Source organism: Pagrus pagrus (genome assembly GCF_965226575.1).
Source record: "Pagrus pagrus genome assembly, chromosome: 10".
In the NCBI taxonomy this organism is placed as follows: Eukaryota; Metazoa; Chordata; class Actinopteri; order Spariformes; family Sparidae; genus Pagrus; species Pagrus pagrus.
Genome location: NC_140194.1, coordinates 28,426,589 through 28,453,696, shown reverse-complemented (window position 1 = coordinate 28,453,696; position 27,108 = coordinate 28,426,589). Strand labels below are relative to the sequence as shown.

At 39.7% G+C, this 27,108-nt stretch overlaps 1 protein-coding gene across 2 annotated transcripts; it reads right to left on the bottom strand.

The window, feature by feature from the left end:
* Nucleotides 1-1,096: 1,096 nt before the first annotated feature.
* chka (choline kinase alpha) lies at nt 1,097-26,690 on the bottom strand. Of its 2 annotated transcripts, XM_084364681.1 has the most exons (12): nt 26,175-26,690; nt 25,233-25,341; nt 23,122-23,175; nt 15,034-15,147; nt 13,744-13,877; nt 11,715-11,819; nt 11,000-11,058; nt 10,817-10,904; nt 7,035-7,143; nt 6,844-6,950; nt 6,633-6,714; nt 1,097-5,318 (listed from the first exon to the last, which is right to left on the bottom strand). In XM_084364681.1, exons 1-12 carry the CDS (start codon nt 26,408-26,410, stop codon nt 5,259-5,261), a joined length of 1,257 nt encoding a protein of 418 aa, XP_084220807.1. In that variant the 5' UTR covers nt 26,411-26,690; the 3' UTR covers nt 1,097-5,258. The 2 variants fall into 2 exon arrangements, with proteins under 2 accessions (XP_084220807.1, XP_084220808.1); XM_084364682.1 differs by lacking the exon at nt 23,122-23,175.
* Between the last annotated feature and the right edge of the window lie 418 nt (nt 26,691-27,108).

The window sequence follows — 27,108 nt, the reverse complement described above, 5'->3', positions numbered from 1 at the left end:
AACTGCAGACTGTCTCCTTAGAAAAGACTGCATTCCTACTGGCATTGTTGTCAGTGACTTGCAGATTGAGAAGAGAGTGCAGGGTCATGTGTAGCCTCAGGGGAGGGTGGGACGCCTGCCTGTGAAAGACAGTTGGCCATGACAGAAATTTCTGGTCTCGCAAGGGTACAACCCCCCACAACTCATTTATGCTTTACTCATGGGCTACAATAGTTTAACATTTTTCAGTTAAAATATCTTCATTTGGGAGCTTTTCCAAGCAAATATTTATTTACACATTATATCACTATTTTCTCTTTTTTCATCTCCCTCTCTGTTTACCCAGTTTGCTTCTCCTTTCCTCTCTTTTCCTTCAGGCTTCTCTTTGCTGGACGATCAACCGTCCCTGTCCATCATCTGTTGGACCCAACTAACTGAGCAACATTGACAATACTATAGACATGTTGCCAGTGTACAGCCCCGATTCCAAAAAGAGTTGGGACGCTGTGTTAAACATAATTAAACCTGAACATGATAATTTGCTAAATCTTTTTTTTGACGTATACTATAATTGAAAACTGTACAAAGACAAAATATCTGCTTATTCAGAAGGCGGCAACATGTTTCAAACAAGTTGGGACAGGAGCGACAAAAGGATGTGGGATGCTCCAAAAACACCTGATCCGAACACTCTACAGGTAGACAGTTTAATTGCTAGGGTTAGGTGAGGCTCAACACATTAATGTATAAAGGATATTGCTACTCCACTTCATAAAACTGTTGTTAGTAAACACGGTTCATTTGCAAATCATTGCATTCTGTTTTGAATTACATTTTACCATGACCCAACTTTTTTAGAATTACATTTGACACTAAAATATCAAATATTGAATTCAGACTGTTAGCTGCGACAACCAAAACGCAAAAGTGTCCAGTTTTACAAAGCAATTTAACTGGTATTGTTCTTGTAATAAAAGAAGATTTCTGGGACATTTCCACGTGTGAGATTATCATTGTCAAAGCAAATAAGCAGCCATTCCCTCAGTCACCACAGTTTGTTTGACCTTCTCTGTGTCAGGTGTCTATTTACCATGAAAACAAAAGAAACCACTCGACAGTCTCTTTAAGTTTTATTTGTGCAAAGCAGAAAAGTACATTTACAACCAAGATCATTTCTATCCTGCAGCAGTTCACCCCAAACTTTCCAAATCACAAAGTATGTTTTTTCTGATTACATATGCATTCAGTATAGCTGCATAGATAGCAAAGGTTATCACAGTGAGTCACATGATAGTGTTTCTGTGACTGCTATAAAGAACAGAATGTGTTCTTCAGTGAATTATATAAACACAATCTACATTCTCAGGTACGGTAAGATACAAGTTTGTCATTTTTTATATTGAAGAGAATGTTTAGCATGGCCCTCTATATTTTTGTTAGTGAATATTACATACATTTAATTACAAGTAGAAGCAGAAGTGGGCTGTTTGCCTTTTCTCTACAGGGATCAAATTACAATTACCAATTAGATCAAAATAACCGTTTAGTGATGTTGGTTCGAAGTTTATGATACTGAAGGTGACGTAACAATGTAGTGTACTAGTTACAGATCACGGTGTCCATTTTTTCTATAACAAATATAAAAAAATCATGAAAAAGGACAAACAAAATACAGACAGAAATAGCATGTAGTGAAAGATCAGGGCAGATGATACAATTCAAAAGTGACAGACAAATTCTGGTTTGGTCAAAGAAAGAGCCACTGAACAGTACTAAAGCAAGGACCTTTGCCTCACAAGGGAAGTGCCATAACACTTTTTAAATTTGAATAGTCGTCCAGTATAATCCACATTCTGATGGTGCGTCCCTAGTTCCACTGGATTTCAAAAAATAAATTTCAAACTATACATAAACCACATTCAATTCATGGTAATATGACAATGAAATATACAATACACTTATATGTAAAATAAAACTAACATATCAACAACTTAAAGAATCACAGTTCAAAAACCCCCGAATGGTTAAACATGAAAATACTCAAGTACATATATTGTGGGTTATTTTTGTCTTGGTCCTCAGATCAAAAGTGCCACAGCAGACATTCAAACACTCCTGGATAGTTCCAGTATCAGGTGACTGGTACCCTTCACAGGAGTCACAGTATCATTTTGTTGGCTTCCATGCTAAATCACTGGGTCTCACAGTAAACATGGATGTAATAAACCTGCTACAATTTAACAGGAAGGTACATGGATATTACAGCAGCACAGTCACACTGTAGAGTTCAATGTGAGTGTGTCTTAATGCATATTTCCAAAGCAGCTATGAATTATACGAGGATCAAATCCAAGCAGCATCATGCGATGCTACCTAGAACAGATACTCAGCTTTTGAATTGACTTCCGCTAAAGCCCTATCCCAAACAGTTATCGTCCAATCAAAACTTGGCAACTGTATCTTACATACTGATCATTAATTGGTGAGGATGCAGATTTTTTTGCCTGGGACACGTAGCTTTAGCTTCAGTCCTTTAGCATGTATATTGTATGTAGCCACCAAGTGCATATTTATTTATGTATTAACTGAGTTAACTGGAAACACTAAATCATTATAAAGTCAGCCAGATATTTTTATGTTAGTTTAATTTGCTAGCTAGCCACTAGCTAATAAAATCTGCCAGTGTCAAACTCATGTACCATGGCGAGAAAAGACAAGCCTGCTTCATCTACTGCTGTCTGACATCAAGGGCCCACTTCTGAGCGGTAAATTGGCCCTTTTTCCATTGTTAACTGCATGTGTTGTGTGAGATGTGAAGGCTTTGACAGGCGTAACAATAATAACTGAGAGGATAGGCTTAGCGAAAGGTCAATTTTACTCTTTTATTATTCTCTAAGTTAGCCTTTCAAATGAAGTCCAATAGGCACTGCTACTGTAATGGTGAACTGAGAGGTCAGCATGTGACCCCTGGTACCAGTTAGAGTGGAAAGAGGAATGCTAATTATGGTAAGAGATTTTTCTGACCAAAAAACAGATAAAGTTAAAATAAACTAAAATTCAAGATATCAAAGTCTCTTTGAAAGGCTCTCTAAGCAGGAGATGATGCGTCTGTGTACAAAAGCATAGAGTGTGTGGTGCACTTAACATTATTTGATGGGGTGAGGTAGAACTGAGCAGGTCTCAGGATGTTTGGGTGAGAGACAGCATGACAAATTCATCACGCCGTCACTCTGACCAGCTCTTGTTAGGGCTGCTCAAACTGCATATTCTTAGCCCCTTTACACACACACATTGTTAACCCAGGGTTAACCTCAGCCCAGGGCTACACAATTCACATCACACTGTACATTCTTGGTAGTTGTATTATTTCTCTGATTACCTTTGCCCTGTTTCACACTGGCACTTTTTTGCTCTATGTTTAGTTGATTTTCAGGGGCTATTCTTATCCCAAGGTTAACCTAGGCTGTACGATTCACACTGCACATCTACTAGCTCCGGGGGTAAATATCCATTCGAACATGCAGCTTACGAATGTTGTGTTACTACTCTGGTTTTACACATTTTTGCACCTTTTAGCCATATGTTTAGTCAATTTTGCTCTGGAGCAGGGTCAGGAAGCACGAGGCCAAAGTCATGGTTAGCCAACCTTGGAATGTGCCAGGATTGTGCCAGTGTGAAAGCTCTCTTGGACTAAGGATAGCAGTGTGAAAAGCCCAAGTGTAAACTTTCTTATTGTGGAGCTAAGATGGTTCTACAAATGATTTCAGATCTGGGCTTAGTGCAGTAAAAAGTTCTCATATAAACAAATATCCCACTACATAGGAGCAAGCCTAAAAGGAGAATCTTTGAGGTCAGCCTGGCACACACAGGGCACAGCTTCACTGCTCCAGTGCTAAAATCCTTTGTTAAACGCATTAGACTTCCACCATGCTAGACCAGAAGATGGCCATAACATGAGCAAATATATGTGTCAGGTGGACAAGGGGATTCACACTAATGACTCAGCTCTCAGTGGCAGAGTGGTCTGGTTCACTGATAGAAACAGTTAGAGACATATTTTACCAAATTGCCCTTTAACAGCTGTGTAGTATGATGTGACCACCTGTGTTATTATTCTGGATCATGGATACAATGATGAGGCAACTTAGCAGTAGGCACATGCACCAAAAACCCAGCGACATCACCAAAGAATCCACTACCACAATAAGAAACCATTTTCATGTGCACTGTGTGATGTGTCCGTCAATGCAGTGATAATATAAAAAAGTAAAAAAGCAAAAATATGGTCAGTCAGCTCCCTTTTGTCTGAAAGCCCCAGGCTTGTAAAGCATGGCTGGAATGTGTTTTGGCTAAGTCAGACAATGAAAATGTTAATACCCAACATGTAAACTACACAAAGATGTGGATCTACTTGTTACAGTGATCCATAGTAATACCATAAACCCACCAAACGTCTGTCAGTCAAAATTCACAGCAGATCAGTGTTACCACATTTTTAGCTTGGAAGCCGAAAAGATCCAGACCTAATTAAAAAAATGGTAAAACCTTATTTTTGATGTCTTTGATTTTGAGTTTAACCAGTCATCCAGAAAAAGTAACCTCAACTACTCACATATTTTAAAATACATAACTGTATTTACCCTGGCCTGAAGTAAATAACGATCATAACTACTTAAAAAAGCAGGTGTGTAATATCTAGAAGTGTAGACATCAATCCGACCTGTTGATCAAGTCACGATTCCACCAGCCAACAAGTAGGCCCCTCAGTAACAGACAGGGCCAGGTTACTGGCACATTGAGATCTATATATAATATACATAATTAGCGACTGCCTGCTTCTGTCAGCAGGAATTTGCCACCAGAAGTTCACATTTTTCCAACAGAGCATTTCCATAAGGGAATGATCAATACATAAACATTGATGCAATGTTAACTTTTCCAATCTAATGCTCAAAATCTCCTGCTCAAAGCGTAACCCTCGTGTGAGTGATATGGTTCGAATAAGGCAGAAGCAGAGAGCAGTGATGAAGGTTAGTACAAGTAAATGTTTTTTCTTTTTTTTTTGGCTCTTATGGGGTTACGCAGAATAAACTTTGAGCTGTTATGGAGCACCTAGCCACGTGATCCAGTTTTGGCTTTGGTCAACACCTATAGTAGCCAGCAAATCCTCTCAAGGCAGGGTGTATAAGTAAAGCGTGGATCGTGCAGTCTTTATCAGCCTGTATGTCCTCCTCCTGCCCGGGCTCAAAGTGTTGTCAATCCACCCAGTCATCGCTGCATTAGACAGCCCACACTTTCTTCTGGCGGAAGTAGGCATCAAACCTGGCCTGGGCGTAGTCCTACAACACAGTATAAAGTATTCATGAATACACATATACAAATATAAATTATATTTATATTATATACTGTATATATATACTGAAGATGACAGAGAAGCAGAACTGGAACAGAGGGTCGGACAGAGGGATGGAGCCAGGATTTTTTTTCGTGCTTACTTTAACATTGCGAGATAGATAGACGTTTTTCAACATTTTCCATAATTACTGAGGGAATAACGACCATTGACATTGACAAAATCTGGCTTATTTAGGTGGCTGGTCTCTATGAGTGAGTACAAAAGGAGACAGTTGGGCCTTGGACGAGGTACTCGCTTCTCTGAGTGGAATTCTAGTTTTGGCCTGTAATCATCTTACATTCAGATTATATCATACAAAACACATTAATCGTGTAATTACTCAATATGTCAGTAATTTAATGAATAAACCTATGGTGAAACCGTAAACATTAGCCTAGGGTATTGTTTTGTACAGTATATACCTTTCTTATTTTATCTATTGTATTTTTTTTCCCTATTAATTGTACACTCTCCTTAACCTGTTTTTGTACTTGTATGTGGCTGTAATTACATTTTTATTTATGGTGTAGTTCTCCTAACTTTTGAATTGACAAAAGTATGATATATTATTATAATTATCAATAATACCTAGATATTATTGTGTATATTATATAATTGTATTGAATATTAGATTGTTGATGTGAATGATAAATATTTTAAAGTAAATATTAAAGGTGCAATAAGCAGAGAAAGAAAGTTGAATTTTGAGTCTCAGTCCTAGGTCGTCAAATACTGACGCTCCGGGCTGGCAGGTTATGCTGGCCACTAACCCAGTATTTGTTGACCTGACATGGTGCTCAACAATCAACGCAACAATCTTACAAATTTCACCTTTAAAAGCTGCTCTGCAGTTACTTTCTGAGCATATATTGTATAAGAATTTTGTGACTTATCCTGTTCAGTCATTATATCCACACTGGTAATTTTTATTTCTCAAGATTTTGTTTTGTGCAGCTGTCTTCTGCAAGAACAAATATCCCTGAAAATGTTATGGTTTTAAGGTATTTTGTCTAAAAAGTATTTTTTCAGTACTGCCTGACTCTAAGTATTGCTAAAAAAGATACATTTGTGTCACAAAACAGCCTTCCTCTCTGTGACACATCCTCCAACCTGTTCTTTACACAGTAAATATTGACAATACTGCTTACGTCTTACAAGCCTCCTTTATGTAGATCAAATACATATTTGCTTTTCTGACTAAAACAAAGAAGTCATAAAATTGAAAAAGAAGCACTAAAGTAATAAAGCCTTTACTCACCAGGTATCCAAACTTGATGGTGGAGAGTCGGGCCTGGATGATTGACCACAAGCCCCAGAAGAAGTGGGATGCCAGAGAGAACCTACATTCAAAAACACATGGTGACTTTGTTATGTATGCTTTCTAACCCTTCTACTCTATTCTATTGCACTTTTGTCTTTTAATGTGCCATGCTGTGTCCATTCACACCATGCTGTACATCTGAGCTCACCTGTTGACCTCTACGTAGAGCTCCTCCTTCATTTTCATTTGGTCCTCTTCACTCAGGTTGTCAAACCCTGGGTCAGACTCCCGCAAGTAGCTTTCAATGAAGAGGAGCTGCACAGAGTTGTGAAAAGTTCACACCGGTTAGCAGTCAACAAGTAAAATCTAATTAATAAGATGTGATCGTCTTATACACACCTGCTGAGCCTTTGAAGGGTAGGCCTGAGGATTAACTTTGAAGAAAGGAAACTCGTCACAGTTGTAGTCATAAGTCCATTCACAGAAGTGGTTGCCAATATCAAATCCCCTGTAAGGTTAACAGATGGACAGATTAGAAATGACTGATGATGCCTTTACATGTAGATATACTTTCTGTTTGTCATGTTGTGCATTAGGGTTTATATTGTATTACTCGTTTTTGAGTGATACAATATGTTTATTATTTATTGCATTTTTGAAAAGTGACTACATAGAAGATTGAAGGTTTTCCAGTGGCGACGCAACGAATTTCAGTCTATTGCTATGACACAGTTGCTGTGACTCGACTGCACATGGTTGAAATGCCCCAAACTACGCAGGCTTCATAAGAGTTCCAGACTTTAGACCACTAAGCCGACACTGGACACCCACTAGACACAGGAAATTACAGCTTCCTAGCCTGTTGACAAGATCCACATCAAATTTGATCTCAAAAGCCTTAAAACCTTGATAACGCTTTATGGTGAAGATTTTGAGTTGTCATTGGTGATTGTGGCCATGGCAACAGGAAGTGACACTGAACTCCTTCAGGCAGTGTCCAAAACACATTAAAATGTAAAGCCAGGTCGACTGGTCAATATCTGGCAAACAGACGCGGAGTAGCGAGGGCCTGTTTAATGCTGCTTGCAGCTTAATTATTGTATCTGAATTATTTTTTTAATTGTTTCACTGCCTCTGAGCGAGTAGCGTTAACGTCACATGTTGAAGGCTGAGCAAAGACGAGGGCTATTGTGTCAACCAGACCAAGACATACAAGGGTGTTTGTGTGTGTGGCTTTCACACCTACTTAATTATGGTCGATTCTTTGAAAACCTGCATTGTCTCCACTTTTGTAGTTTCTGTTTGTTCAGGTGAACATGAGATCTTGTTTGTTGTTCCAAGGAGGTTTACTGACTACTTTTCCAAACCAGTCCTGAGGCCTTTTGTGCTTTGCAGCCAACTGCCCCAAAGCCCTGTGGTTTATGGGTTAAAGGTACGTAAACACAGCTGATGCTGGTTCATTCCTTCCGACCTAGTGTCAAGCAAGTGGAAGAAATGACTGTTGCAATGTGACTTAAGTCGAATTTTTTTTTATAAATAATTAAACACATGAATGAAATTATTCAGATATTGTTGATAATTACATAGAATCCCATAAGTTGTATACTCTAATAAGAAACCAGAAGACATACTGTGGGTCAGCAATTGGAGCACTTATACACTAAAGATAATTCTGTCTGTGTGTGGGTGTGTGTTGTGTTTGGTGAGGGTAGGGGGTTGAGATGAGTGTGTTATGAAAGTACATGTCTCCTGTCATGTGGTTTTTGTCTTGGACGTGCAAATGTATTAATGTTTCACGTTTCGCTATCTGACTCTGAGGATAGAATAAACTATTTTATCCAAGACATTATTATATATGTTGGTGAAAATTAAATTTAAATTAAATTAAAAGAAGATAAGTCGAATTAATAAGTGATTAAAAACAGTATTCAAATAAGGGCTAGATGGTAGTAAACTGATGGGCATTTGTAGCAAAAGGCGTGAACAGCATTGGACTGGAAAATGCTATTTAACAACAAAATTGTTCTGTTCAGTTGTCTAAATGTTTTGGTAATTACTCTCTCTGTGATTTATACAAGAACAAATGGACACAGACCTCGTTGTACCCATGCCCTTAAGTAGCACTTGCATGTTAATTCCCACACTGTTATCAGCAGCTGGGAATTGCCCCCAACACAAAACCTCCCACTGCTCTGAGGGAGTCTGCAAACCAGACTCATCCCCCTCTGTTTCCATCTCTATCTGACGTCACTCAATGAGAAAAAAAATCCACAGGATATGGGTCTCTGTGCCGATTGGGGGGCGTGTTCTTCTTGTACATGCATGATGGCACACGTGCTCACATGTTGGGCTTGCGCGTGTGCAGTGGGTCTTTTGTGTGTGAACAGGGTCACGTGTTTGCTGAGGAACATATGAGGAGACTTAAAGGGGCCACGCTGAAGGGAGCTGCAGGGGGGTTGGGAGTGTTTCTGTTTGTGTGTGTGGGAAACAGAGAGAGACTGAGCCAAGCACAGTGTGTTGAACACAGCTTCTCACAAATGAACTGGTCAGGGCGCACACAGACGGGTTCAGACACCCAGGCATTTTATCATATTGAAGTCACTCAAAAGGTGCAGAAAATAACCATTCTATTGTTGTCTATTCTCAGTCATGTGTCCACAACTGTAGAGGAAATCTACAGCAACATCATTTTCATTACCAACATTTACAGTCCTGCACAAGGTCTTTCCATTGCCTCCATCCTGTGTGTCCTCATTCCTCGTGCTAAATTCTGGTTACATAACAGCTACAGTGAATCTTTTAACAGAGGGTTATGAGTTATGAATAATGACTGCTGGTAGGAAATATTGATGAAACACAGACACAAGCCAGGCTGCATTCCTTTTCCTCTCGTTTTCCCTCAGATTTTGCTTTCTTTTTGGATCCCTATCTGGGTTGGTCTCTTTTTGTCTCTCACGCTCTCTTTAACATTCTGCCTCACTATCAGCCTTACTCCCTCCCTCCTCACCCTCCCTACATCTCCTGCTACTGCAGTGCCAAGGTTAGTTGTGAGGCAAAGAACTGGCAAGAGGATGCGGGGCGGTGATGTTGTGGTTGCAGCTGAGGGAGATTCATAAGAAATGCCTTTCAGTCCGTAGAGTGTTTGGATCAGGCACTACTTGGTGGATTACTCACAGTATGGAGACCGAAATTGTTCAGTAATGAATACATAAATAACTGATTATGAAATACATAATCACATGAATAAATTCTGTAGTATATAGAAATGAAAGAATAATCTGTGAAATTATGTAATGAAATGTTTGATGACATTTGTCCATGCCTCTTAAACTAGCAAACTCAAAACACTGCAACCGGATTTAGCCAGTTAGTTCCTTTCAGCTACAGCAACAGCAGATATGAAGAAGCTAACGTATCGTTTTTATTTATTTCGCTTAGCAAGCCTGCACACGCTACCTTACGAGCTGGCTAACAAGGTAGGTGAAGCTGTGACCTTTGTTTTGTTTTCTCAGCATCAATGTGAACAGCCAGTATTCGCAATGTTTGCTAGTATCTGTTGGTTAGAACAACCAGGAAGACTGTTTTTCTTTCTCAGAGGGTTGTATTTAGAATCACAATGCTTAACTGAATTAACCAGCTAGCTCATGTTGTAAAAATGAGTAATAATTCATGCTCACAACCCAAGCAAGTTAGCTGGCTGGGTAGGTAGCATAAACAGCATTGTAAAGCTAAATAACCGGAGAGGATAGTCTCTGGTTTGTTGATTCAAAAACTACAAGGGCCCAGGTTTGATTCCAGCCTGTGAACCTTTTCTGCATGTCCTTCTCTCTGTCACTCTCCCCTACTTTCCTGTCTAACAAGTTGTCCTATCCAAACAACGGCTAAAAGCCCCAAAATATCTTTAAAAAAAGATAATTATGACGTAAAGAAAGGTGCAGTTTGTCGTATATAGTAGTTCCATTTAGTACCATTTGGTTTTGTGTAAAACTGCTCAGTGAACTACATCCTCTTGCACAATATGCATTATCAACAACAAGATGGCTGCCAGTATTTAAAGGTGAACATATTTTTCATGGACAACAATGGAGCTCAGTGGCACAGAAAAGTGAGGTGTGTCAGGCTTTTGATACACACTCAACACAATCATTAAAATCAGCGTGTTGCAGTAATTGCTAGCTTACCTGTAATTATAGCTGCTGTACTCAAAGTCAATTAGCATCAGCTTCTGTTTGTCAGAGCTCTGGCGACCCTTCAGCAGCAGGATGTTTCCTGAAAGGAGAACATTCAAATGTTATTTTTAATTAAAGAGAAAAAGCTCATTTACAGCACATAGGGTCCACCAGCATCTACTGTAAATGGTTTACCTTCTTGACAGTCGTTATGGCAGAACACTACAGGAGAGTGGGTGGACTCCAGCAGAGACCTGAACATATACAAGAAGGTTAGAGGTCAGAGGACGATCAACCAGCAGGGTTTATACAGCTCCTTCTGGATATTTCATCTCTGAGTTTCACAACATTAACATTAACATTAATGTAACATATTTAAATATTTATGAATAGCCTCTGGTGATCCCCAGTAGAAACTCACTAAAACTAAAGGAATAGTTTAAACTAATTTTCATGGAATATGAGCAAAAGCTATTTTAGAGACGGTGGTTCCTTTCCATAACATTCACAAAGTGTTAAGGACTTGAAGCCACTTAGTACTGTATAATTATATTGACCTGACCATTACACGTACAGTATAAGGTGTGTTAATGGGGTTGGTGCTTCATATTGTAAATACTTACTCTGCTAATCAAGATGCTTTTTTTTTGCTTTTCAAAATCTGCATTGTGTTCTAATCTTTACTATGAAACATAAACAAACAAATATTTTTCATTGACATGTCAGACTTTTTTTTCAGATTTTTTATTTACTGTCCTGCTCTTCTTTAGCTCCACATGTTTAAAACATGAATAGATCTGAACTTTGTGGTCTGTCGTGTCTCTGAAAACATTTTGCCTGCAAGTTAGTCAAGTGTGCATGCGTGTGCGTGCGTGTGTGCGTGCGTTTGTGTGTGTTTGCAGAAACGTACTTGAGCATATCCATCTCCTGTGGCAAGTTGTAGCTGAGCAGGCGGTTGAAGCGACGCAGGTGGGACTCTCTGGTGAAGTTCAGCCTCATCACCTGGCTCAAGTACCTGTAGAGTGTTACACACACACACACACATGTAGTTACTCCACTCTTTCCCAAAAGACATGTGTTTCTTATCTGAAAAAGTGACACGGTGAAGTGTGACTGTTCTCTAAATACATTTTAATGTCGACCTGACACAGTGATAAGCATGACAGACCACAGCTTGGCAGTCAGTAAATAAGAGTCAGAGGTTATGATGACCTCACTGGAACTAATGACTAAATACTTCAATAAACAATTTCAATACAGCGGTGAATTTAGTACTGATTGTAAAAATAAGAATGATAGTTTTACCAATATTAATTATTGGAGTGATAACAGCAATAATTGATATTAAATCATCATTATAACACCATCATCACATCATAGCTAACACAAAGCTGTGACCATATGTCTAGAGGTTGGATTTGTATAAAAGCAGTCGCTGCCAACTCTGTCATGATATCTGAGACATGATGAAGAGTAATTCAGTGAAGTCATCACAGGAACAACGGACAGCATTCAGGGACCTTGGTATGAATCAGGCTCTGTGTGGATGCATCAGCTCTCACAAGACTATGAAATGTGTTTCCCAGATATCTCAGTGTACAAGCTGAGTGACAAATAGTGTGATGCATATCATTACCACATGGGCTAAACAAAAACGATTATCAGCAACACATAATAGTCAGGTTTCCATCCACGTGTAGCACAATTTTTACGTATATTTTTAAAAAATCTGAAAATATCCTTTATCCGCTTGCTAACTTTGTGACTAGTACTATACTAAAAGGTATACTTTGTAAAGTATGGCTAGAGTAGCTGACAGCTGCTACTCTTTGCAAGCTTTCCTTGGTTATAGCTAGCTACCACTGGCTAATTAGCTCATGGCTCAGTTAGTTGTGGAGCCAGCAGGCCTGGTGTGATTTAAGTAGCATACAACAAGATGAACTATGCTAACAAGCTCATAAAAGTGACATCTGTTTTTTGAAGCATTTTTTCTTTCTACAAGGCTGATCTTTTTTTTCTTTCTTTCTTTCTTTCTTTCTTTCTTTCTGTCTGTCTGTCTTTCTTGACATAATGTAACTCTTTTCAAATATCACTCAGTCCTGATTACCAGCACTGATAAGTTTTATCAGTGGAACAGATATAGCTGGAAAAAAATCTTTTCAGTCATAAAACTAAATATCATCCAACAGCCAGGGTCCGCATGCTGTTGGCCTACTTTAATTACCAGGCCAAGTCCTCAGAGAGCGATAGAGCACTCTCTGCTGAGGAATTTAACACAAATGTGTGTCTGAGTCGGCTGTGGCTGCTAAGGTTTAGCTTCTGTTCAAATTTTCTGACACGTCTTCAATGCAACACAATTCAATGTTACCTCAATTTGATATTATATAATCCTGCTTCCATTAAATTATCTTTTGTCAAAAAAGTAAAGTCAAATCCTGATAAATGATGATGATGATGATGATGATGATGATGTAATACTACATATTATGATTGTAATCTCTCTTTCTGACATGGAAATTTTACAGAAACAATCACATGACAGGACAAACAAGTAATGTATTAAACACATAATTTGGGAAGCGATAAACCATGACAGAAAATCACTGGAGCAGGACAATGGACTTTATCACCACAAGCTGACACACATTGTGCAACGTAAACAGCCAACAAATACACTTCAAAAGAATCTCAAGCGGAAGAGCTTAATGATAAGCCACCAGCCACTTCATCATGAAAAGATAAGTAATCAGCGCTGTCAGACTTGCTTTTGTAGGATTCAAAAACCTTGGTCAAATGGTAGTTTAAATCTGTTCAGTCTTTCGTCCCCATCTCTCATTTCAAGAGAAGACTGGGCTTCAGAATATCCCTAATGATTAGACAAGACACAAGCTGGGGCAGGATAGGACAGCGCAGGATGAGACAAGACTTGTGTAACTTACTTGTCCATCGTTCCAAACAGCCACTTGGGTTCTTTGTTGAAGGGCATCCTCATTCCATGAAACTTGGCCATCTTTTCTGCAACCTCAGCTGAAATGCTGGGGTCGCTCAACTCACAGGTGTCCAGTTTACGGCTCTGTCAACAGGGTATCATAAATGGTTATTAATACAGAAAATTCATTCATTCATACAGAAAATGCTACAGAACCCACCGATGGTTGGTTAATGAAGTAGAATACTAAAAAAAGTACATATAGAGACGCCAATACCAGATCCAGTTTAAAGCACCCCAGACCAGCCAGGCTGGCAAATATGAGCCAGCTATGTTTAGTTTACTGATTATGACTGTTATGAAATCCTATGTGATATCCCGGTATTCAAGTTTAACAATAACCCTTGATGACAAATAGTCTGTGCAGTTTAAACATGTCTTGGTCATCATTGGGGACATAAGAACAAGGAGATTTTTTTTCCCTATATCTGGTTTTTGGGCTTTGACTTTCTTGCAGAACATCCATGTTCAAACAAGATGACATGAATCTGCCTGAATAACTGGTGGCTGGTCTTTTAAATTGTAATGGCAGCTACAAGAAGCCAACTGAGGTCAACTAGATTTTCTGATGATGTGTAAAATAAATTGCGTAACAGTATTGTTTGGCTACAGAAGAGCAGATGTTTTATGGTTTATTAATTATCTCTGAACATTAATCCATGATGCATCATTGAGCAGTACACACACCAACACAGCGTTGCATCATTTATTCCCCAGCTGTCAGAGCTTTACTTTAACTCTTGGAGCTACGTGCCTAATCCACTACCATCCTGCAAATGAACCCTCTTTATATACTGAAGATCGGTCTCTTGATTGAATTCAGATTATATATAACGGGTCAAAATAATGAGGACAGGTTATTGTTATGTTTTTTAATACTAGCACCAAAAAGTTTTGATACCAAATGATACTTTTTGATATCTCTCAGTACTCTACATTTGAAATTTATATAAAATAAGCCACTATTCTAAAACATAAAATACTAAACATAGGCAGCCATACAAAACATACATTTGGAGATTCATTACCCAGCTCTAAAAAGTCCAAGAACAATGTACACAACAACATTGCAATATAAAAAACCTAAAAACTTACTCCATAGAATTAAACTGATACATCACTGTCTACAACATGTTTACATCAGACATTTCACAATGATTTAACTTATCATGAAGAGCATAGCATTTTCCTATTATTTTGTCCAGCCCAAATGCATATGAACAATAACATGGTGACTTACAGGGACGTACTGCTCCAGTCGGCCCTGAGGGAAAATACCATAGAGTTTAGGCCCAAGCTCCCTCTCAGCCAAGATGGCGAACATGACACTCTCCAACACCATGGCCTCCGCCCCCTGGAAACAAATAACAGAAAGAGACTTAACAGCTCCACCTTTCAAGTATGAAGGCAGTCCACACCACCACCAGTGCTGTAAACACAGTAAGAACAGATTAAGACGTGAGACAAAGAGCTTTTGCTGGTCACAGTGTTTGAAAACATGAAAGTTTGACAGAGTGAGGTAGAGTGAGTCATTGCCAGCCCATTTAGGAACCAAAAAATGGGTTTGATATGACTCATTCATGTTAACATCCTGAATGAAGTCCACCTGTTTAAAATGAAGATTCAGGGGGATTTAGCTTGTATTTCAGAAGTGAGATTCTCCAAGGGAGATTTTTGTCATTTGGTGCCCTAGAATACACAAAATAACTCAAATGTATCTTTAAAGTTATGTTCAGAACACCCCATAATTCCAGTTTATTATAACTCTGATCTTAATTCATGGGGTTTAGCAATGTTGTTCATAATTTCAAAACTGAGGTTAGGGTTAGGGTTAGTTTTCTTTCTAGGCAGAATGCCTGATGTCTCACGTGAAAATGTTCGAACATTAGTAGGCTGAGGTGCATGTCTGAAAGGGACTCAAGTGGAAATCAGGAGGTGGAGGGGAAGGATGGAAGAGTTTGAATGCTGTGGTCGGGGTTAGCTGAGTTTGCCTGTCAGAGTGATGAGGAGAACACAAGAGGTAGATTAAAGCTTCTAGGCAGAGTTGGCCCACTCAGAGCACCAGTCACTGTTGAAGCTGCAAAAGCAGACAGGACAGCCTTGTCTTTCTCCCTTTATCTTAGAGACACAAAAAACTCACACACCAACACACACAGCCTGGAGCCCAGGAGAGGCTCAAGGTTAACAGGGAGACTTTCTCTCATACCAACACAAACAAGGGCCCCAGAGCTTGAAAGACTCAAGCTGTGTGCTGGCTCCTCACCCACTTGATTCTGCTCCAGTCTATTGTGTGGAGAAGACAGAAAACCAGGCTTCTCACCAAATAGGAAGGATGCCATTAACTAAGGAGAGAGATCTCAAACTAATTAGAACAAGACAAGTAAGTTAGTGAGCAGGTCGTTATACAGGTGATTTGTTACATGGGAAACTGAAACTCCCATCAGGGAAGCTGTATTTCTAATAGCCTGTATTTAAGGCAGAGTTGCAGTGAGACAAAAATAGGCATTTTGGCCTCAGTAACATTAAACCTAAGTAAATTTACACTTGTTAGTTAAAGTCAAACTATGTATACTACCCTGTAGCTCATAAACTAGCAAGCCGCTAGCCAGCAAGAAAGATATTTCATATTACTTTTCATGTTTTTGTTCATGAGTTTTTTGGGTTTAACTCAAACAATGAGAGCATACCTGTCAGCTCTGCCTACATGAAAGGTAACTAATCTGCAAACAGAAGAATGTAAATGTTTGATGTGGTAGTTGTGAACCTCAATTAAAGGGCTCTAGTTAGAGGAATACCTTTTTTGTCCAGTCTGGTTAGGTCACAGTGATGTCATCAAGATTATCTTTGACGTTGTTGCATTTAAAGTTACCATCTGTCCTCAGTGATATGATCACAAGTGGGTCACAAGTCAATTCACACCATTAACTTGCCTCTTGTGATAAGATCTCACTTCCCTGCTCTATGTGCAAATATACACCAAATAGTTAAGAAACTTTTGTCGACAGCGTTTCAAAAAGTTTATACAGTTTCTCCTAGCTCAACAAGTCTCCAAAGTGAGCGTTTTTTAAAGGAGGAGTCTGGGGTCTTTCTCCATGTACAACAAAGAAGTTGCCTTTATTAGTTACTGTTCACGGTATTTGAAAAAATTGAGATGTTTACTGTCAAAATATTGTCTTCCTTAATAAAGTTAGTGTAGATGGTGACATCAGGTGAAGCAGTGTATTCAAACAGCTGTTGTGAGTAAGATGCCCTTTAGACACGGATGCAGACGGGACACACTTTAGACATGTTGGTACAGCGATACAACCAGAAGTTGACTTTTTACAAGGCAAGAATCGACTTAATGTATTGCATTTAATGCTGAATTTACAAAAAGGCTTTCAAGCAGCTATGATAAAAGCTAGTACATTTAGGTTTTTAATCAAAATATGCTTACATACTTCATTTCAGGGTGTGAAAAGGTGCTTTTGTAAGTATAGCTAATTTACATGCTAATTCTGCAATCTGTTGTAGGTCAGTGTAACCTCAGATTACCACAGAAGAAACCAGTTTAAAAAATTCCTGTCATAAACCCCTTAAGTGAATACATTTCAGATAAATTGCTGCAGAGAAAAGAAATTTGGATCCAACAGCGGGGATGTTTGGATACATGCCAAAGAATGTGCTTCAACCTGACCATCCAGCGGGAAGCCAGCTCAAAGGAAACAATATTGCCTGCTTTGTGGCCTTGGAGATGTGACACTGAATTTGAACCATACAGAGAAGCTTAGTACTGAGCTCTTACTTTAGGAGACCCTGGTATCCCTTTTGATATCTCTTTTGGAAATTACTTGGAAAAGCTGGAATAAAAAGTATACAAATGGGAGTTGTGGGATTATCCAAGGTTTAGTAACAAGAATCAAGGTCAAAAAGAATTTGGCAGTGATGTAAGTAAATCTGTAAATCTTTGTAAGTCCTTTCCATTTTAGAGACTGCTGCCAACCAGCCGACATACAGCACAGCTGGAAGATACTGACAGGTTGTCTTTGAAAGCATAATTCAAAAATGTCTTGTTCAGCCTATATCTCAAAGGAAAGGATTAAGGAACAGGGCTAAAACTAACAACTGTTTTCATTATGGTTTAATCTGCTGTTTATATTTACCATAAATTGATTAATTTTATCTCTATAAAATATCATATATCACATATCATTACCACATAAAGTCCAAGGTAGCATCTTCAAATTGCTTGTTTTGCCTGACCAACAGTCAAAACCCAAAGATAATCACAGTCAATAAACTGGAACAAGCTATGTTTTTCCCTCTTGAAATGATTACACTTACTCAATCATCATAATAAGATCCTGTCGATCAAATAATCAGTGAATAGAGTTCTGTCATCTGAAAACAAACTTCCATATTTTAATATAGGGCAAATTCTGAGGATACTGCAGTGTAGATGCTGGACGCTCAAAAGCTGCACTGTTGACTTTAAAGACTATTTGAATTGAGTATCAAGATTATAGTATGATACGAGTTGAAAATGCATGAAAAACTGTAAAAATGTATGAGAACATTCCATCCACTATTTTAAATGAGAACATTTTATGTATGAAAGTTATCAAAAGTCTGATTGGTAGCAATAATGTCCTAATTGGGCTAAATATTTAAGTTTCCATGTTGAAAAATGTGGGCGGAGTCTGATGGTTCCAGCATGCACACCAATTACATGTATGTGAGCTTTATAAGAATAAAAAGTCCAGTCCAAGATTATTGGAAATTATAGATAAGTTATTCAGTACATATCAACTGGATCAAGCCACATTTGATCTTTACTTTTTGCATGAACAGTGTTCAAAGCAAATAACCACACTGCAAAAACATCTTCAGCAAATAAAAACCAGCATGAACCGTGTGCAGCACATTCTGAACCTTTCTCTTTGTTCAGAGAATACACACCGTCGTTATGTAATGCCTTATCCGCAGAATGCTGATCACATGCAGTTTCAAATCCCCAACGTGAATTATCCACATTACCATAATCATCTTGACACACATACTGCCAGACAACAAGCCAGCTGGCAGCCTACGCATAAAGCAGAGCAAAGACTTAACCTCTTACAGGGCCGGCTTATAGGACGCGTAGTGACTCCTCTGACGATATTCTAGTGACTCAGCAAGTGTATCATCTTGGTTACTGTAGACGTACTAACCTAGATCTGCAGCAACCAGCCCTCATATAGACTATTTTTATGTATAAGCAGAGTTTGGTCAGCTTGTTGTAACCTACATTTGCAACATGCCAAGTTGACAGAGTTCAGATCAAACTATCAAGTCAGGGATTCAGTTGTGTGTAATCTCTATTAAAGGGATAACCTCTACAAACCAGCTTCAGTCTGGGTATCTGAGGACAGGGCTGAACAGCAATAACAATGTTAACTATGCTCTTGTGCAGTACACCAATTTAAATTAAGTCTAAGCAATAAAGAGTAATGGAAAAAGGTTGAAAATCATTAAAAGGTTGGGTGTGGTTTGATCTGATTTTATTGAAAGTGATCAAAAAACCCATCGACTACCACTGGAGCAGTTTTTACGTTATACTGTAGTTATTCAACCCAAACTATGATCTTTTCCTAAACCTAACCAAGTTGGTTTTGTGACTAAACCTAATCAAACTGCGGCAGCTTCACAATATTAACAACAGTCCATAAGTCATAATACGTCAGAATACGTTAACTGTTTGTAAGCAATCTGTATTGTTAACTTGCCCGCGGAGCTCTTAACGTGCAAGACTGACTCTAAAGTGGTGGGTAAAGCATCACAGTTTGAAGCTTAAGGCCATTGACCAACCTGTAGTTTTTGATAAGTTGGGAGTAGGGCTGGGTTATAAGACAATAAAGATAATCATGGCAAAATAACTTTTCCTCCATAGAAATATAAGACATGGTCGATCACATTGACAGAACTCATACCATCCACGTTTTGACAGACAACACAAACAGCCAATGATAATGAGAGTGGCCCCGTGCCGAACCAATCACGTGGCTGGAATAAAGTTATAGCCACATCAAGTTAGATTGACGCACACAGCACAGAGCGCAGGAGAAGTAGCTGGCAGCCCCACACGTATTAATGTTTGGGCTACTGCAGTTGTGCACATCAGTACGGCAGGAGTGGGAGTGAGAGGAAAGAGAAAATTTCGACAGCAAATGGTAACTTGAGCAACAGTGTTACCGAAGAAGATGACCCAACGGCTCAAAAGACAAGGACACTGTTGAAGAGATGGGTCCGAGGAATTTAGTAGTGTGGAGTTATTCTGACTATTCAAAGTCCGACAAGAAGCAGAGTAGCGTGCACTGCCAATTGTGTCAAAAGCATGTTCCCACAGAGTCAGGTAATACCACTAATCTTTTTACCATTTGAAGCAGTGCCATCCTCTAGAGCACGCACAATGCAAGACTTTACAGCCCCTCCCCAAACGAATGCTGGTGGTCCCCCTAAAACAACCAGTGTGACACCTGCGCAACAACAACAGACCATAGTATCCTCTTTCTCTAGAGCCATGCCACATGACAAAAAAATGAAGAGACACAGTGATATCACAAATGCAATAGCTTACTTTATTGCAAAATCAGAATAGGATTTTAGTGTGTTATATATACCCATTTTATTTATTTGAAATACAGTTGTGTAATGTTCTACAGTACATTTGTCATGTTCAACTTCTAACAGAAAATGAAAATTCACCTTATGATATCTCCACATCTCACTAAGGAGTAAAAAGGCTTAAGCTTAACAGAAATAAAGTTATCATGATAAGATTTTTTCCATATCGCCCAGCCCTAGTTGGGACTGGGAATGTGTTGACATGACATCATCTTTTTTCTAATGGAGCCATTAAATCCGGTGAAAAGAGGACAGAGAAAAAAGAAATACAGATCTCTCAAAACTGTTTCAACTTGGGCAGACTGTGCTCATGTCGGACCATCAATCATAGAAAAAATGGCTTGAGAAAGTAGTCAAACTGCCATCCCTTTGTCTTGTGGTTTATAGGCTGTAACAGGGTTCCACGCAGTGGCCCGAGTGGCCCCATATCGACTGTCCAACAGCCCTGCAGTCGTACGTCAACCTCTGTTTAATTTCCTCTGACCTATTTTAAATGCCACTGCTTGTTTTAGCAATCTGTTTGATTTGGCTCACTCTCCCAGACCCATTCAAAAGTTAATTATCACCAAGTCAGAGATGTCAAGTCAGCTTACCATTCAGAAACAGAAGAATTTCAACATTCTTAGCAAGGACCTGCCGCCCTCTGTTTCCTGTTTTTGGACAGGAAACAGACACTTCCCATTGTAAATCTGAATATCCTTTTTGAATGAACTGGGGGTCTCACTGCTTAGTCATTTCAACCTCCATATTACATTCAGTCTGACAGCTGAAGTAGGAGTTGGGATCAGGTACTCTCTAGATATCTGATTAATTGAAATTGTTACATTGGTCCCATATCAGTGCTGATACTCAGCTCTCAGATGTTAAGCAGCTGGCCTTTGAGTGATGCAGCAGGTGCACTGTGTACTGCTGACAGCTGCTGCTTTAACCTCAATCCTTATCTGTTGTGTTATGTGTGTCAATAAACCAGTAAGGGGACATATTATTTTGTAGACTGTTGAAATCCATCTGGACTGAACAGCACCACTGTCACACATGTGCTCCATTCATCTGTCTGCAGAGGTGAATTCATGCCAAACACTAGTGATAAAGGCTTGAATAAATATAGCATTACATAACATCCACTGGCAATCAGCATAGGCATACTATTAAATACATACTGTATATTCTATAAACCACATCAGTAGGTAGGGCTGTGCAATTTATCAAAATTATATCTTTATCATCATGTGAGACTATATATATAAATGTGATATGGCATAAGTGTTGTCTTTTCCTGGTTTTAAAGACTGCTTAAGCTGATGTCATTACCGGAACTTACCGGAACCGCTCAGGACTTCAGACTAACTTTTTAAAGTGGTGGCACTGGTGCTCCATCTTTCTTTCTTTCACTCAGCACACACTTTAGGTGCACTCAATAATACATTTTAACTTAATTTATAACCTCCATTGTTTATGTAGATCACACACTTTTGGACTGTAGACAGGTGGAACAGCTACCTCTGTCAATGATGTGTGGTAAAATGTTTTGTGGACTACAAATCTTCACGTGACTTTCCAACAGTACTTACATCTGTACAGTTGTACATCTGTAGTTACTTATCTCTTGTAGTAAGTACATGTTGTAAGTACATGGTTACTTTCATTTTCGCGCTGTCCACTGTAGGTTCATTTACATCCACAGTCTATCAATATGTGTGCTGCTATGCAGCGGTGACATGTGAATTATTCTCACAGGGAATCATATGGTGTCATCCAATCTACTCCAAATAGGATTTGCCTTGACCAGACAGCATTGTTAGAGATGGTGGATTGAGGTGAGGTTATCCTGACACACTGACACCAGGTCAATTCTTCATTAGCCTCACTGCTAACCGAAAGCAGGATTAGAGGGAAGGGAAGCTGTCGAGGACAAGCAACAACAGCTAACAGCAGCTATCTTGCTTGATGACCTCACCCCAATCACATGACAGGGAGTTGTGATTCAGCCTGGTGATGTGAGGGTCAGAGGTCGTGATCACATAGCATGACGCAGGGTGAAGGAATTTCTAGGTCACTCTGTATGACGTCTGGCCGGGCTTCAGGCTGCCGGCAGTGACTCTCTGAACAGATTGTATTATGGTTTTACACAAACTTGTGGATCCTATGCCTGCTCCAGTGCATGCTGGCATTAAAGCAAAAGGTCAACATACCAAATACTAAGACTTTGGAATTCATGGACATTTTTCAAAAATACAAATTTTCACTCAAACTGTTAAGCTGATCATGTTCAAAGCAAATGCAAAATAGAAGTACTGTGGCTAGTGGTCTCACTTTTTGACCCAACAGTACACTAAATGAAATCAGTGACTGTAGCATTTCCCAACTCAGTCTTTACAGTCATTCTGTGCCAGGTATTAGAAAGGGGAGACAGGTGTTAAATCGATTCTGAACTTAAGTTCAAAAACCAATGGGGTTATAAAAGTTCAGCCTTCTCAATAATTTCCCGGGAACAACTGCTGCCTAACGAGAACAGAAGACTGAAGCAGATCAGAGTGAAACCCCTTACCGACAGGGAAGTAAGAAGAGAATTTACAGAAACAAAAGAACGTTTTGAGACATCCGTGGACAGCAGGACGACTGTTTGTGACTGAATGGACACTGGGTGACATGCTGTATGGTGGCACCATCATCAGTTACTTACTTGGAAGTGATTTTCTTTGTTTGACTGTCTGGAATCCCCTTTATTACAGGACATCTATCAACAAAAGAAAAAGGAAAGAACTATCCATGAATACATGTGAAGCCTTCTAGCAGCGTCAACATCAAAACCTAGCCATGCCTGCAGTGCAGACAGTACAGTATGAGCTCAAACACACACAAGTCTTTTGGACAGGACAGTGCAGAGGATCGGTGAGAATAATCTCTGCGCTGCCAGCCGGAAAGAGAGAGCAGAGACAGCAGTGGTTATCTCTGAGGAGGAGGGATGACACTATGTTCTATCACCCATCTGTTCGTGGGTGTTGCATTTTACTGTTGATTACATATTAAAGCTGTGGCTAAAAATATACATATTTATTTAGTGAACCTACTCATTATCCAACATGCTATTCACATATTTTCCGTGCTGAGAAACGCTGTCTTCAGTGCAGTTAGGCTTTGTTTAATCATTAGTAGCTGTGCACTCTGACAATGACATCTGAGTTCCGTAATCATATTAGCTTTTTGATTAGACGTCACTAATGCCTGAGAGGCGGATCTGTCCTGACGGAGATGGCTGCAGTTACCTTGGTGAAGGACTCAGTGCTCCCAATCTCTCAGACATCCCTAGCAATAAAAGCTAACTGCTCATACAGCCATTAGCAATTATACAGACTTTGGTTAATACTTAATTCGGGTCTCATTGCACCTGTGGTTAATGGCACACATGGAAAATCATTACTTAATGGCTGTAAATGACAAGATTTAGGGCTGAGAGAGAAGCCCATACTGCATCTTTGTTTCGGTCTTCTATTTATCACAAACAGCATGTGCTACAAACAACACCTCAAAAGATACAAAGTCACGCACAAGATTAGAGTGTTGCTTCCAGAAATCTTGAGCAAATGTTTTTAAAGTCCTTGAACTCTTGTCACTCAATACTCAGGAGAAATCAATGTGCTGCTACGTGAGATGGTGACTAAGTGGTTATCTTTGGGGGAGCTCTGCTCCACATAGCAGTACTGCACAATGTGTCTGCCGTAGAGGCAACTTGAGTTATGAACTCTGGACACACCAGCCACATCATGTAAGGAGATAAAAAGTCACTATCGCTCTGTGTTAGATTTAACCACTGTAGAGCTGCAACAAAACATACATTATCTATCTGACTTTATGCTAACTGTGAACAACAAGCCAAACTGCATCCTGGTAAATGACTTTTCTTCTTGCGGTTTTGTTTTTTCAGCTGAGTGAGCTGCAAAAGTGCAGATTCATCCTCAGGCTCCTTGGTTTGTCCACTAGTTGACTTCTTAATGATTAAGTTTCACAAGGCAAGGATTTAGAGAAGAAAAGAGACAGACAGGAGAGGTGTTTCAGCACTTTGTTTTCCCTCCACACTGTATCTTCCCAGCTTTGTGCTACATGAGTGTGTGTTACGTCTTTGTATTAGGCTGAGATTTCAGAGATCTCATACTGTACCGTGTTTTTTGGTGGGTTCACCTGGGAACAAGAGTGCCCAAGGCACGCTCCTTTGGGAAGCCTACGGCAAAGAACACATGCATGTACAGCCATGGGGGTACATCACCATGTACAACAATGGCTAAACACGCACACACACATACATACACACACATACACGCGTGAAGGCATAACGGCACATGCATGAATACACTTAGATAAGCATACGACCTGCGGACGCACACAGCAACTTCTGGTGGTGGTCCTGTCACATCACACGGTGTATGTATTATCATTTGTCCTCATTGACTGGTTTCTGTGATTATCGACTCAAGCTGCAAAGTGTCTGTGTAAGTGTAATTTTGACCCCAGTTACATGAGTCATGTCTGTGATACAGGCGGACAAGTCAAACAATCAGTGTATGATTTGTACATTTCTGTTGTTATCTGTGTGAGCTGTAAAGCAGCACTTTTTTGTTAAACGAAGAAGTTTTTACAGACTAATAACTACACACAACTGAGGGGAACTAGTCTCTCATATATGACAACACATCCTTGTGGACATTTTGGCTTACTTGCATCTCTTTTGTTCCTACAGTAACACACCAGTGTTTAGCTGTTTGGTTAATAATATGTGATGAGTGATGTGTTTCCCACCTGCAGGATGGCCCCATAGAGGCGCAGCAGGATGCTCCTTGGCTCATCCCCAACAGTGTCCTGGCTGTCAGGGAGGCTGCACAGGAAGAGCTTGTTGCTCAGACCACCCCTGGAAGACAGACGGTCAGGCGGACAGTGAATAGTAAATCTTCACTTACATGCAGAGACTTTGATTTTATCATTCTTATTAACAATGTTTCCGCTCCCTGTTTGTCTTTATTAGATATTGATTTGGAAAGGTTTCTGTGAATCTTACTGTAACTCTTATATCTCTCTTTATCACACTAATGGTAACATACTATACAACAGAGCTTACTTCATATTGCCCGTAAACCCGTACTTAAATTATTGTAGTGATTTGGTAGCCCTTTCAGTTACATGCTGTGCTGTTTAACCAGAACATTTCAGAAGAATTAAAACACCAGGATTTTGAGAACATGAGCTGAATACCTTTTGGAAACAAATCTAATAAGAGAGACAAGTAAAATAGCTGCTAAAGTAAAGTGAAACACCATGACTGGACTGCAGCGTCCCAACACACCAGGGGAAAATCCATCTGAGAACAGAAACTTGGCACTCAAACATCAATGTTTTTAAAACGGTAATTCAGTATCTACAACAGCAGTAAAATGTCTCCCTGAATTGGGAAACAATAATCAAGACTCTAACATATATTAAAAACCTGCCGTATGGTTTTGGGTGTGATTGGGCGTTGGCACATTGACAGTGAATTACAGTCTGACTCAAGGCTCTTAAATTACAATGACATGAAGATGCTGAGCCTGAGCAGGGTATGTCTGATAATTACATCGAGAAAGAACCTATTGTTTTACCCTTTAACGCTTTACATCATGAGACTGGGCGGTATCAGAGCAGTCTTATCACTCTAGCTTCAACCTACGGGGCCTATTTCCATCGATCAAGCAAATGAACAAGCTGTACCTTATGATGGTGATATGGAAATCGTCCTCAGACAGGCTTTTCCAGGCTCCATGGAGGAACTCTCTGCACCACAGATAAGCCTTGCGCCGGGTGTCCAGGTCGGGCTGGTCGGGGCAAACCAGCTCCTTGCTGTCTTCCACGGTGTCGGGCTGAACCTGCAGGGCGTTTTCGGTCACCAGCAGACCCAGTGACATGGAGGGGGAAGAAGAAACCCCGTTGATAAATTTGGTTTTCATTTTGGTTTTGAGAAGAAAAAAAAAACCAAAAAGAAAAAAGCTACTGAGCTGAGCGGCCCCTGAGCGACTGGGCTGTGAGTACTCTGGTTTGTGACGCAGGAGGATTTATTTCGCTTATTCGGTGACAAATGTCTCTTCTGTCAGCAAATAAATGAAGGACAGAGTTGCAGTTTGTATCTGTTCTTTATTATTCGTTGGTAGAATACGAAATGTCGTTTCTTCTCTGCAGAGAGTTCAGAAAGCGGAGACGAGCAGCTAGTCTGGAGCGAGACCGTCTGTTGGCGAGGAATGAATAAAGTATGAGCGACGCGCCGCTTTACAGGGAGGGCGGGGTCACATGACACGTCCGCGCCCCTTCTCTTCGCTCATTGGTTAACTCGGACACAACCCCTCAGGACCAAAACAAACCCGACGGTGCGTTCAGAGACTGTCGGACATATCGACGATTTACCAACACGCTAGTCATTGGGGATAAAGGTGATATAGCATGACATACAGCTGTGCAATATTATAATATTAATACAATATAAAACAGCAACATTCTTTTGAAATGGTAATAAGTGAGTAATATGCATTTCTTCCGAGTCAAAAGTACTACGTGTAGTCTCCACTGTAGCCTAAACAAACATGGTTTTGTTTACATACAACATTTTTCACATAATGTGTGAAACCTTGAGGTCTCTCCACTGCCTCAAAAC

What these genes read in the sequence shown, in the direction of transcription:
- chka (XM_084364681.1), bottom strand. Translation starts at nt 26,410, where the DNA reads ATGAAAACCAAATTTATCAACGGGGTTTCTTCTTCCCCCTCCATGTCA. An exon ending in CTGTTTGGAACGATGGACAA is followed by an intron (nt 11,820 to 13,743) that starts GTAAGTTACACA and finishes AACACTCTACAG; the next exon opens with GTACTTGAGCCAGGTGATGA. An exon ending in CAGGAGATGGATATGCTCAA is followed by an intron (nt 11,059 to 11,714) that starts GTACGTTTCTGC and finishes GTATATGTTCAG; the next exon opens with GTCTCTGCTGGAGTCCACCC.